Source organism: Belonocnema kinseyi, chromosome 7, assembly GCF_010883055.1.
Source record: "Belonocnema kinseyi isolate 2016_QV_RU_SX_M_011 chromosome 7, B_treatae_v1, whole genome shotgun sequence".
NCBI classification, from domain to species: Eukaryota; Metazoa; Arthropoda; class Insecta; order Hymenoptera; family Cynipidae; genus Belonocnema; species Belonocnema kinseyi.
The window spans coordinates 22897126-22909140 of NC_046663.1; the positions used below are offsets into that span (position 1 = coordinate 22897126).

At 32.7% G+C, this 12015-nt stretch overlaps 1 protein-coding gene across 1 annotated transcript in view; it reads right to left on the minus strand.

Moving 5' to 3' along the window:
• Positions 1-5768: 5768 nt before the first annotated feature.
• LOC117177333 (sn1-specific diacylglycerol lipase alpha) overlaps positions 5769-12015 on the minus strand; it is a 187094-nt gene continuing 180847 nt past the window's right edge. Inside the window, exons 15-17 of the mRNA XM_033367959.1 lie at positions 11200-11544; positions 9781-9982; positions 5769-6254 (exon numbers count right to left, since the gene is read on the minus strand). Of these exons, the coding sequence (XP_033223850.1) occupies positions 6042-6254; positions 9781-9982; positions 11200-11544 (760 nt within the window). The 3' untranslated portion in view covers positions 5769-6041. The remainder of the gene's footprint in view (positions 6255-9780; positions 9983-11199; positions 11545-12015) is intronic.

The window sequence follows — 12015 nt, forward strand, 5'->3', positions numbered from 1 at the left end:
GATTGGAATTTTTCGTTTTCAAAAAATCCACTTTTTACCAATTATCTCAAAAACTACAAAACCTATAAATTTTTGCAAGAGGAAAAAAGATGCGCCTTGAAAATCTCTACAAGTATCAGTATTTAAAATTGAAATTAGAAAGATTGTTAAAATTGACACTCAGGACAATACTTCTCAGGCTGAATCTGGCCGTGTCCCCTTTTGGTCGCCAGCGGTTCAATTCCATCGGTAACAACGTTACCGGCTGATGTCGATGGAATTTATAGTTGAAATATATTTTTTTTACATCTTTTATTATCAAGGTTTATACTTAAACGTAGTTTTCTTTCGGCTCTTGCATTTCTCAAAGTTTGAGACCGATATTTTATGCATGAAAAAAGTTCGAACGTTCAAAAAATGTAGAGGTTCAGAAAAAAGATGAAATAATTTTCAGTGAAGTTCCTACCAAAATGCAGTACCTAAACGTACTTTATTGTACTCAATACATTTTCCAAAGTTTCAGCTCGATATTTTATTTACAAAAAAAGTTCTTAGGTTCAAAAAAACATTCAGTGAACTGATAAAGTGAGGTCGGTAATATAGGTATTTAGCTGTGTCACATGCCCTTAAATTAAAATATTCTTTAATGGAAATATCGATATTAAACTTTTTTTGAGAATTCATCTATTTTTGGTTGAAGATTCATCTATTTGATTGAAAGATTAACTATTTTGTAAAAAATGCATTTTTTGTGTTGAAAATGCATGATCTAAACTAAAGAGTTCATTATTACTTTTTAGGGTCAAAATTTATCTTTCTGGGTTGAAAACTCAATTATCTGAAAAAATTTAATGTCTTTTATTAAAAAATCACTTATTTTGTTAGCAAATTAATTTTCTTAATTGAAAATTTACCTAGTTTATTGAAATTTCATTTTTCTTTGCTCAAAATTAGTTTCTGAACTTTATATTATATCTGTTAGATATAATATTTGTTTCCAAAATTTGTTGCATTCTTAAAGTTAAAAATTTGTTATTATAGAACTTTAAATTCCTTATATTTTTTTTAATTTGTGTGTTCTCAAAAAATGGACAAGGCTAAAAAACCGTAGAAATTCTTTCACAATTCAATTGAGAATTTTATTTCTTATAAATTATCTTCTTTTCGTTTGTTTTGTATCAACACTGATATTCTCTCTACAAGTATTCGATAAAATCTATAGCACTTACAATTCACAATACATTTCGATATTTTAATTTTTTCGAAGCGTACGTTTCTGATTAGATTTAAATAGGTATTTTCTTACATTATAACCAAGGAGGAAAATTCCTGAGTAATCTGTTTAAAATTTATACAAGTTTTTTAGCATTAAAGAATGCAAATAGAGATATTTGTTTATAATTTTTTCAATATAAATTAGGTCATGATCGACAAAATTAAAAATTTCGAAGCACAGGGATCACAGTTCCCTGTTTCTCTTTTTCTCATATCCTTATAAAAATCTCCAAAAATCTTTAAATTTGATAATTTTTTCGGTTTTCCCCTTTTTTATGAAGCTGGATTATTTTCTAAAGAATTATTGAATAATGATATTATTTACAATTTCGTAACTAATTAATATTATGTTATCGTTTCTTACCGGAAATAATTTGTTTTACACAAAAATTATTGAATTTCGAAGACGATGGCGATTTTATGAATAATTCCAAGTCATCCATTTAAAAAAAAAATGATTTAGATTATAAAAACATTTTTAAGAGCTTTATGTTACGTTGCTATGTATCAGCAGTAATTGGCAATTTTCAACAAAATAGCGATTGTTTGATTATATGTAAAAAAATTATTGTATTTGTGAAGTTGAGTTATCAATTTTCATAAATTATAAAAAATATTATCCTTGATTTTCTTTTATATTGTTTTAGATAACAGACACTATAAAATATAAAACATTTTTATCGATGAATATTAATTTAAAAATTGCGCAAGACAAAAAATGTTGTTCTCTGGTTTGTTTGCTGGTTTCATAAAATTTTTGTTCATTAAGCTGTACACAAAAAATTCCTCTTACTTAACAAAATCCTCTATTTTCAGAGAAGAATTCCTTTATTTTCCCAAATTTGAATTGCTGAATTACTGTGATCCCTAGAAGCATCCTCTGAATGATAAAATAATTTTTATTTAATTAAGTTATTTCACGTATTACCCTAAAACAACAGATTTTTGCGAGGCTGAGTTTTTCACTATTTTCACAGTGCAGACGAAGATTGTATAGTAATGTTCAAAAAGATAAAAATAAATATTCGCTCTCATGACAAGAGTCCAGAAGATTTATTCTGGAATGACCCAATTAAGTAAAATTAAATAATAAGTGTTTCTTCCGTAAATATTACAATATTATTTTTTATAAAAATTCTGTGTAATTACTGTAAGATTACAAGTTGAGAAATAGAGTTGTTGCATACTTTCAAATATATATTTTTCATAATTAAATTAAAAGATTACTAAAAATTAAAGATAATCACTTAATTGATGTTTCTTAAAATAAGTTTAAATATATTTCTTTAACGTTTAAGAAGTATACATTAAAAATTTTTTACGGTAAAATGAGGCATTTTGATTGGCTCCGCGTCGAAAGTAAACAGTCTGATTGGCACAGTTGATGTGAAAATTAATATAGCTGATAGTGATTAGAGTAAACATAACCTATTTTTATGTTTATTCTTTAAAAACACAGCGGAAAATTCCTTTACAGGAACCTCGGAGCATCCTATACATGTTGTTCGATACGATCATGATTATGTCCTTCGATTATTTTCTGCACAGGAGCGGTCAAGATGAGTTCTGTAGGTTCCTCTACAGGATTGTGTCTAGAAAAATGTCCAGGATCCTCTGAGGTTCCTCTACAGGATCGATCTTTTATAGGAAAATGTCCAGGATCCTGTGAGGTTCCTCTACAGGATCGTGTCCAGAAACATTTCCAGGATCCTCCAAAGTTCTTCTACAGAATTGTGTCCAGAAAAATGTCCAGGATCCTCCGAGGTTCCTCTACAGCATCGTGTTCAGAATCTGCCGAGGTTCCTCTAATGGATCGTGTCCAGAAACATGTCCATGATCCTCTGAGGTTTCTCTACAGGATCGTGTTCAGGAACATGTCTCGGATCCTCCGAGGTTACCCTACAAGATCTTGTCTAGGAATATGTCCACGATCTTCTGCTGTTTCTTCACAGTTTTGTCTCCAGAAACATGTCCAGAATCCTCCAAAGTTTCTGTACATAATCGTATCTAGAAATATGTCCAGGATCCTCCCAGTTTTCTCTACGGGATCGTGTCTAGAAACATGTCCAGGATCCTCTAAAGTTCTTCTACAGGATCGTGTCCAGAAACATTTCCAGCATCCTGCGAGGTTCCTATACAAGATCTTGTCTAGGAATATGTAAAGGATCCTCTGAGGATCCTCTAGAAGATCGTGTCTTGAAAAATGTGCACGGTTCTCCGAGGTTCCTGTACAGGATTGCATCTAGAAACATGTCCAGGATCCTTGGAGGTCCCTCTACAGGACCGTATCCAGAAACATGTCCAAGATCCTCCGAGGTTCTTCTACAGGATCATGCCCAGAATCATGCCCAGGATCCTTCGATGTTCCGCTACAAGATATTGTCTAGGAATATGTTCAGGATCCTCTGATATTCCTCCACAGAATCGTATCTAGAAAATTGTCCAGGATCCACCGATGTTCCTGCACAAAATTGTATCTAAAATCATATCCAGGAACCTCCGAGGTTCCTCTACATGATCATGTCCAGAAAAATGTTCAGGATCCACCGAAGTTCCTCCAAAAAATCCTGTCTAGGAATATGTCCAAGATCCTGTGAGGTTTCTCTACAGGATCGTGTCCAGAAACATGTTGAGGATCCTCCGAGGTGCCTGTACAAGATCGTATCTAGAAACATGTCCGGGATCCTCCGAGGTTTCTGTACAGGATTGTATTTAAAAATATATTCAGGATTCTCCGAGGTTCCTGTACATGATCTAATCTAGAAACATGTCCAGGATCCTCCGTGTTTTCTCTACAGGATCATGTCGATAAACTTGTTCAGGATCTTTCGAGGTTCTTCTACAGGATCGTATCGAGAAACATGTACAAGATGCTTCAAGTTTACTTTACAGGATCGTGTCCAGAAGCATGTTCAGGATCCTCCGAGATTCCTCTAAGGGATCGTGTCCAGAAACATGTCCATGATCCTCTGAGGTTTCTCTATAGGATCGTGTTCAGGAAAATGCCGAGGATCCTCCGAGGTTCTTCTGACAGACCGTCTTCAGAAACATGCCCATGATCCTCTTAGGTTCCTATATAGAATCGTATCAGGAAACATGTTCAGGAACCTCTGGGGTTCCTCTACATGATCGTGTCCATAAACATGTCTAGGATCCTCCGAGGTTTCTCAACAGGATCGTGTCCAGAAGCATGTCCAGGATCCTCCGAGGTTCCTCTATAGGATCGTGTTCAGGAACATGTTTAGGATCATCCAAGGTTCCTGTACAAGATCGTATCTAGAAACATGTTTAGGATCCTTCGAGGTTCCTGTGCAGCATCCGTCTCAAAACATATTTAGGATCCTCCGAGGTTCCTTTGCAGGATCGAATCCAGAAACATGTCCAGGATCCTCCAAGGTTCCTCAATAGGATCGTATCTAGAAACGTCTTTAGGATCCTCCGAGTTTCCTCTACAGGATCGTGTCCAGGAACATGTCCAGGTTCCTCCGAGGTTCCTCTAAAGGCTCGTGTCCAGAAGCATTTCCATGATCCTCTCAGGTTCTCTATAGGATCGTGTTCAGGAATATTTCCAGGGTCCTCCGAGGATCCTCTACAGGACCATGTTCAGAAACATGTCCAGGATCCTCCTAGGTTTCTCTAAAAGATCTTTTCTAGGAATATGTCCAGGATCCTCCGAGGTACCTCTACAGGACCATGTTCAGAAACATGTCCAGGATCTTAACGAGGTTCATCTACAAAATCGTATCCAGAAACATGTCCAGGATCCTTCAGGTTTCCTCTACAGGATCGTGTTCAGGAACATGTCCAGGTTCCTCCGTGGTTCCTCTAAAGGCTCGTGACCAGAAGTATTTCCATGATCCTCTGATATTCTCTATAGGATCGTGTTCAGAAATATTTTCAGGAACCTCCGAGGGTCCTCTACAGGACCATGTTCAGAAATATGTCCAGGAACCTCTTAGGTTCCTCTACAGGATCGTGTCCAGAAACATGTCTAGGATTCTCGAGATTGCTCTACAGGATCGGGTCCAGAAACATGTCCAGGATCCTCCTAGGTTCCTTTATAGCATCGTATCTAGACACGTGTTCAGGATCCTCCGAGGTTGCCCCATAGGATCGTGTGCAGTTCAATCCAACTCAGCTGGATACTTCGTTAGTCAATGGAGAAACTGCATTCCATTATTCTGATTGATTCAACGTTTTGCAGGATGTGATGTTTCAGAATCAGAGTATTTCGATTAGGGTTTTTAATGCTTTTTTTTTATATTTATTTTTTCTGAAGTAAAATATTTAAATTTTCTGTTAGATGTTTTCAAATTTGATAAATTTTATGTACTACTTCAAAAATATATTTTTCTTAACTTAATGCAACAACCCTTGATGATATTAAACTCTACCAAAAATTTACACTTGGAAATCATTTAGCAGTCTTTCAATAAAAATATTAAGTAAGTATCACGCATATAGTTTCTAAAAGAATTTTAAATATAATAAATCGAATAATAAATTAAGATAAAGATAGAATAGTACCTAATTATTTTAGCATTTTCTAGTATTTAATTTTTACATTTAAATTAAACTTTTTATCGAGCAAAACACATTAGCTTAATATGTTTCTTTTAAACTCACTCATGGATGCGCGAAATTTCGAAAAACACGTCTTTGTAGTTATTTTCGTAGCTTGTAATTTTATACTATAGGAGTGGAATAATTCTCGACCAAAAGAGAAAATTGTAATTTTAAGCTACATCTTCAGCTGATGCTCTGGTCCCATTTTTTAATTTTTCGAATTAAACGCTACTCTCTCCTCGACCGACTAGAGTAATTGGGTAAACATATTTTTTTCTTTTGGCGTTGAAAAATGGTGAACTATGTTGAGCTGTTGGGGAATCAAGTTTTCTTTTCCATTCCGCTCCTAAATCTGTCGCTGGTGCCATTAAACCTGGAGAACTTCTAACACTAAGGAAGACGTCGTTACTACATTCTGGTTTTCTTATCGGTTCCTGAAACACAAGATATTGATTCGAAAATTATTGTACTCGAAATTTAATATGAAATCATGGTGGCCTCAGATTAAGGATAATTTGGAAATTCAGGAAAGGTAAGAGCATTTCTTTGGTCAGGAAAAGTAGTAGTTTTACAAAAAAATTGGCAAAAATCAGGGAACTTCTATTAGAAGCACTTAAGGTGCTTAATACCTGTGTATTTTTAAAATAATACAAAATACGGTTACAATAATGCATTTTTTTATGTAATATTTTCACCACATAATCTAAAGGCGTAAACAGAGCCCTTTTTCGAAAAATGGTCTTATTCTTTTTCATTTCTGATTGAAAATATGCCTTTATTGAAATGGGGAATGCCTGTTTTCGGTTCAGTATGGGTACACTCCCGGTGGCGCGTTGCTACTTTTCATGCGCAAAAACTTCAGCATATTTTCTTAAAAAAAAAAAAAAAACAGGACTAGCTTTCCAACAAAAGTGTCCTGGTCAGCCGTATTTTGTGTTATTCTAAAAACCGATGCATGGGAAGCACCTTAAAACAACTGTCAAGAATAATCATCGCGTCTATTGAATTCTGGTCCATAGCTATTTCTGAATTTTCTTTAATTCTTTTCAAAAGTATTTAGGCTATTTCAAGAGTTCCAGGAATTTTGAATAGATTTCAATAATTTAAAGAGATTCCAAATAATTTGAAATATCTTAGGTTATTTATCAATCTTCCAAGGTATTTTTTAAATATTCCAAAGAATTTTTCAGAGTTTCAAAAAGTATCAAAGAATTACAAAAGATTCCAAGGGATTTAAAATATTTTAGGATATTTACAAAGATCCCAAAAAACTCTGAAAATATTTCAATAATTTAAAGAGATTGCAAATAATTTGAAATACTCTAGGCTACTTTTAAAAATTTCAAGGAATTTTTAAGAGCTTCAAACAGTATCAAAGAATTCCAAAAGATTCTAAGGAACTTCAAATATTTTAGAATATTCTAAAAGATTCCGAGAAATGTCGAATAGATTTCGACAATTTAAAGAGATTCCAGAGGATTTAAAAGATCGTAGGGCATTTTTAAATCTTCCAAGAGCTTTAAAAAGTTACAGCGAATGTCAAAAGATGTCGAAGGTTTTAAAATATTTAAAGTGATTTCAAGGAATTACTAATATATTTGAATAATTAAAAAAGATTGCTAAAAATTTTTAATATTTTAGTGTATTTTTGAAAATTCCAAGGAATTTTGAAGAGCTTCAGAAAGTATCAAAGAATTCCAAAAGATTCTAAAGGATTTCAAACATTTTAGGATATTTAGGTTATTTAAAAATATTCCAAGACATTTCGAAAAGGTTTCCATAATTTAAATGGACTGCAGAGGATTTAAAAAATTGTAGATTATCTTTAAAAATTCCAAGACATTTTTAAGAGCTTCAAAAAGTATCAAAGAATTTCAAAAGATTTCAAGTGATTTAAAATATTTTAGGTTATTAAATGATTTTCAGAAATTTTGAAGAGATTTCGATAATTTAAAGAGATTCCAAAGGATTTAAAATATCTGAGGGTTTATCTAAAACTTTCAAGAGCTTTAAAATGTTTTAATGGATATAAAAATATGTCACAGGGTTTTGAATATTTTAGAGGATTTTAAAGGATTCCAAGGAATTTTTGATAGATTTGAATATATATTTTTTAATTCAAAGAATTAAAGAAGTTGTACAGAATATAAAAAAATTATAATAAATTCAAAAGGATTAAAAATATTTTAGGATACTTTAAAAGATTTCAAAGGATCTGAAAGATATTAGAGTATTTCTTAAACTTCCAAGAGTTTTAAAAAGTTTGAACGGATGGAAAAAGATGTCGAAGAGTTAAAAATATTTTAGGGTTATTTAAAAGATTCCAAGGAATTTTGAATGGATGTCAGTAATATAAAGAGATTGCACAGAAATAAATTACAATTTAGGGCATTTTTAATAATTCCAAGGAATTTTTAAGAGTTTCGAAAAATATTAAAGAATTTAAAAAGATTCCCAGAGATTTAAAATATTTTAGTTTAAAAGATTCCAAAGACTTATAAATAGATTTCAATAATTTTAGAGATTCTAAAGGATTTGCAAGATCTTAGGGTATTTTTAAAACTTCCAAAAGCTTCTAGAAGTTTTAATGGATGTCAAAAGATGTCAAAGAATTTAAAATATTTTAGGTTATTTCAAAATATTTCAAAATATTTTGAATTAATTTAAATAATTTTAAGAGGTTGCAAAGAATTAAAAAAGTGTATGTTTAAAAATTACAAGTAATTTCCAAGAGCTTCAAAAAGTATCCGAGAATTTTAAAAGATACTAGAGGATTTAAAATAGTTAGGGTATTTGAAAAAATCCCAAGGAATTTAGACTAGATTTCAATGATTAAAAGGGATTTAAAAAATGAAAAAGAGTGTATTTTTAAAAATTACAAGGAGTTCTTAAGGGCTTCAAAATATATAGAAGAATATGAAATAATTTCAAAGGATTTACAATATTTTAGGGTCTTTTAAAAGATCTTAAAGAAATTTGACTAGATTTCAATCATTTAAAGAGATTAAGAAAGATTTGAAAGATCTTAGGTTGTTTATAAAACTTCATGAGCTTTAAAATGTTTTAATGGGTGTCAAAAGATGTCAAAGAATTAAAAATATTTTAGGGTATATTAAAAGATTCCAAGGAATTTTTATTAGATTTCAATGATTAAAAATGATTAAAAAAATGAAAGAGTGTATTTTTAAAAATTACAAGGAATTTTTAAGAGATTATAAAGTATAAAAGAATATCAAATGATTCCAAAAGATTTACATATTTTAGGGTATTTTAAAAGATTCCAAACAAATTTGGCTAGATTCTAATAATTTAAATAGATTTTTAAGGATTTTAAAGATCTTAAGTTATTCCTTAGGTCAAGTTATTCATGAGCTTTATAGTGTTTTAACGGATGTCAAAAGTTGTCAAAGAATTTAAAATATTTTAGGGTATTTTAAAGGATCCCAAGTAATTTTTATTGGATTTCAGTAATTTAAAGGGATTGGAAAGAATAATATGTCAACGCTGCTTAAAATGCCGGATAGGGTTCGATAGAAGCCGGATAAGACCCTAATAGAAACCGGATAGAACTTTCGTATGGGTATATCCGGCCTCTATTCGGTTATTTATTCTCTATCTGGGAATTATTCGGTACTATCCTGGTTCTATGGGGAAAACGTGATCAATAATGTATTTTGAAAAAGTCAATATAGTTTTTCTATCCAGGAATATCAGGGATGTCACTTTGGCTCAATAATTTGTGTCTAAATAAGTTATTTTATAAATGTAAAATAAAAATTGTTTTATTCCATTCATAAAAGATTCTATATGAAACATGTTAAAAGATTAGAATTTTGGTCTTTAAATAATAACGGTCAGGGAAAATGAAAAATTAGACAGGAAATTTTGAAAATGAAGTTTTGGAGCCAGTCCGTATGTAATGTAAAATTGAACTTAAAAAGATGCTCTGGAGTTTGTTACCTTCGTTTCGAAGAAGTCCGCATTAGAGCCATTCATTTCATTTTCATCTCCCGCAAAATCAATTTGCACTCTGTGCGAAATAGATCCTGAGCAATTCGAAGACGTATGCGTTGATGAAATTTCATCACAACAAGCAGCTGTGCACACTCGACGTTTCGATGAAGTTACATCACAACAAGAAGCTGTGCACACTCGAAGTTCTCTGCAATTTTAACAATTGCATGATATATTATTCCAATTTCTATGCCCAGTGTGGCTATCTGACCAGAACATCCTTTCTGTATCGCCACATACCGCTTCTCCTCTGCTCCTTTCCCCATTCGTATCCCCTCCTCTATGGATCTCTATCTGGCCTTCGCATGCCCCCCTCCTTTTCCTCTCTTCGACTCCACCTTTCTCACCCTAACTTTGGCTCCCCTCTACCCTCCTCCTCCTCTGAGTTAATTCAATCACGGAACGAACAATGAAAAATACTTTATTGCCGATAATAAGGAAAATATAAGTGATGAGGATGTCCATTTTTTTAAATGTTTGTAAATTTAGAAATTGAAAATATATATTTTATTATGTAAAAACCTTAATGAAGTCGTTAAAATCTCCTTTTCCTACATTTTCTTTTTCATACACACATAGTTTTTTCTACTTACCCTCCTCTTCCAGTGTCCTCCTCATACTGCCTCTACTTCCCACTTCTTTCCCTACTCCACTACCTTACTTTCCTCTAAGCTTTGACCTACATCATCTCCCCTACTTACGCAAACTTCCCTACTACTTCCATCCTTGTCCTTCCCTGACCATTTAACTAATTATCATGCCCTCATTTCCTCTACATCACCCGTCACTAATTCTTACTGTCCCGACTTCCTCTTTCCTCGCGTCCCTTAGATTCTAAACCCTCCCTTATCGGAGCGTATTACAAGGGTTTCTGCCCGGGGCTACGAAACACTAAAAACCATAATTATGATTTGGAACATTTGATTTTGGATTTTGGAAGAGATATTTGAAATTCTGAAATTGAAACCAAATTTTTGCAAACAAGTATTATATTTCTTACTTCGAAAACATTTTTCTCTTAAAGAATGGTTATTTTGAATTTGTTTAAATAATTTTCGAGAACAATTATAATTTTGAATTTATTTAGAGAATTTTGGAAAAAGAATAATTCTGACCTAAAACAAGAGTGAATGTTTCAAAAAATTATAATTTTGTATGGGATCGGGGTATTTTCAAAAAGTATTATGATATATATTTGGAGCAATTGTGAGCTAGAACGTGCAAATTTAAAAACAAGAAGTGCACTAACTAGACCAGGAAAATGAAGAATTGACTGGGAGAAAACCGGAAAAAGAAAATCATTCATCTGGTAGACACTCTTATATCGCAAGATTCCAATATTGATACTCAAAATTTAAAAGTTACCTTCTCGCTGTAACAGAATCTTCTCTTCTTGGCACAGGAGGCGGAAGTCCAGCTCCGAGATTTCTTGGACTCTCGTAGCTAGCTTCACTGCTATTGCTATTGCTATTGCTTCCCATGGTTTCTTCTCGAAGAAAATAATTTTTAGCTGAAAGCATCGCAAAATGAAGATTGTTCTTCAGATCGTCAGCTGCTGATGATAAGTTCCCCGGAATTTTTGGTGTTCTTCTCATAGGTCTTGGAGGTGGAACAGGTGATGGAGGATTACTCGATGCTTCCGATAGCGTTTCAGGTGTTGCTAAGGGCGCTAAATGTAGCTCACTGCCCCAATCGCTTAGACGGTTGGATCTATTGATACGTAATTGAAAGTGTTTGTATGCAAGTCAGGCGTGGGTGAGGTGAGGACAATTTTAAAACCATGTGTTTGCTTAGGTGGCAAGCACGTGATGACATACAGTGATCAAAATTCTAATTTGTGAAAAATGTACTACTTTGCCCGTAAAATGGATGAATCAAAAGAGGTTGCAAATTTAAATTGATGTGATGAATAAAATCACCCTGTATAAGTTCCAACGTTCATAGCTATCATTCTAAAATTATATGTATATAAAGGATTTTAATTGATTTTTTCAGATTGTATGCATGAAAGTAAATCTACACATTGAAAACAATCAGAGCAAGTTCAGTAGATATTTTTGAGCTATAGGTTTCAAAAATTCGACCTACAGTCTGTCAAGTTAAAGCGTGGGTGGCTTTACTCGCAGTCGGTAAGGTGTATCGACATGATTTTGGTGTCAAAATATTAAGAAGAGCTCCCTC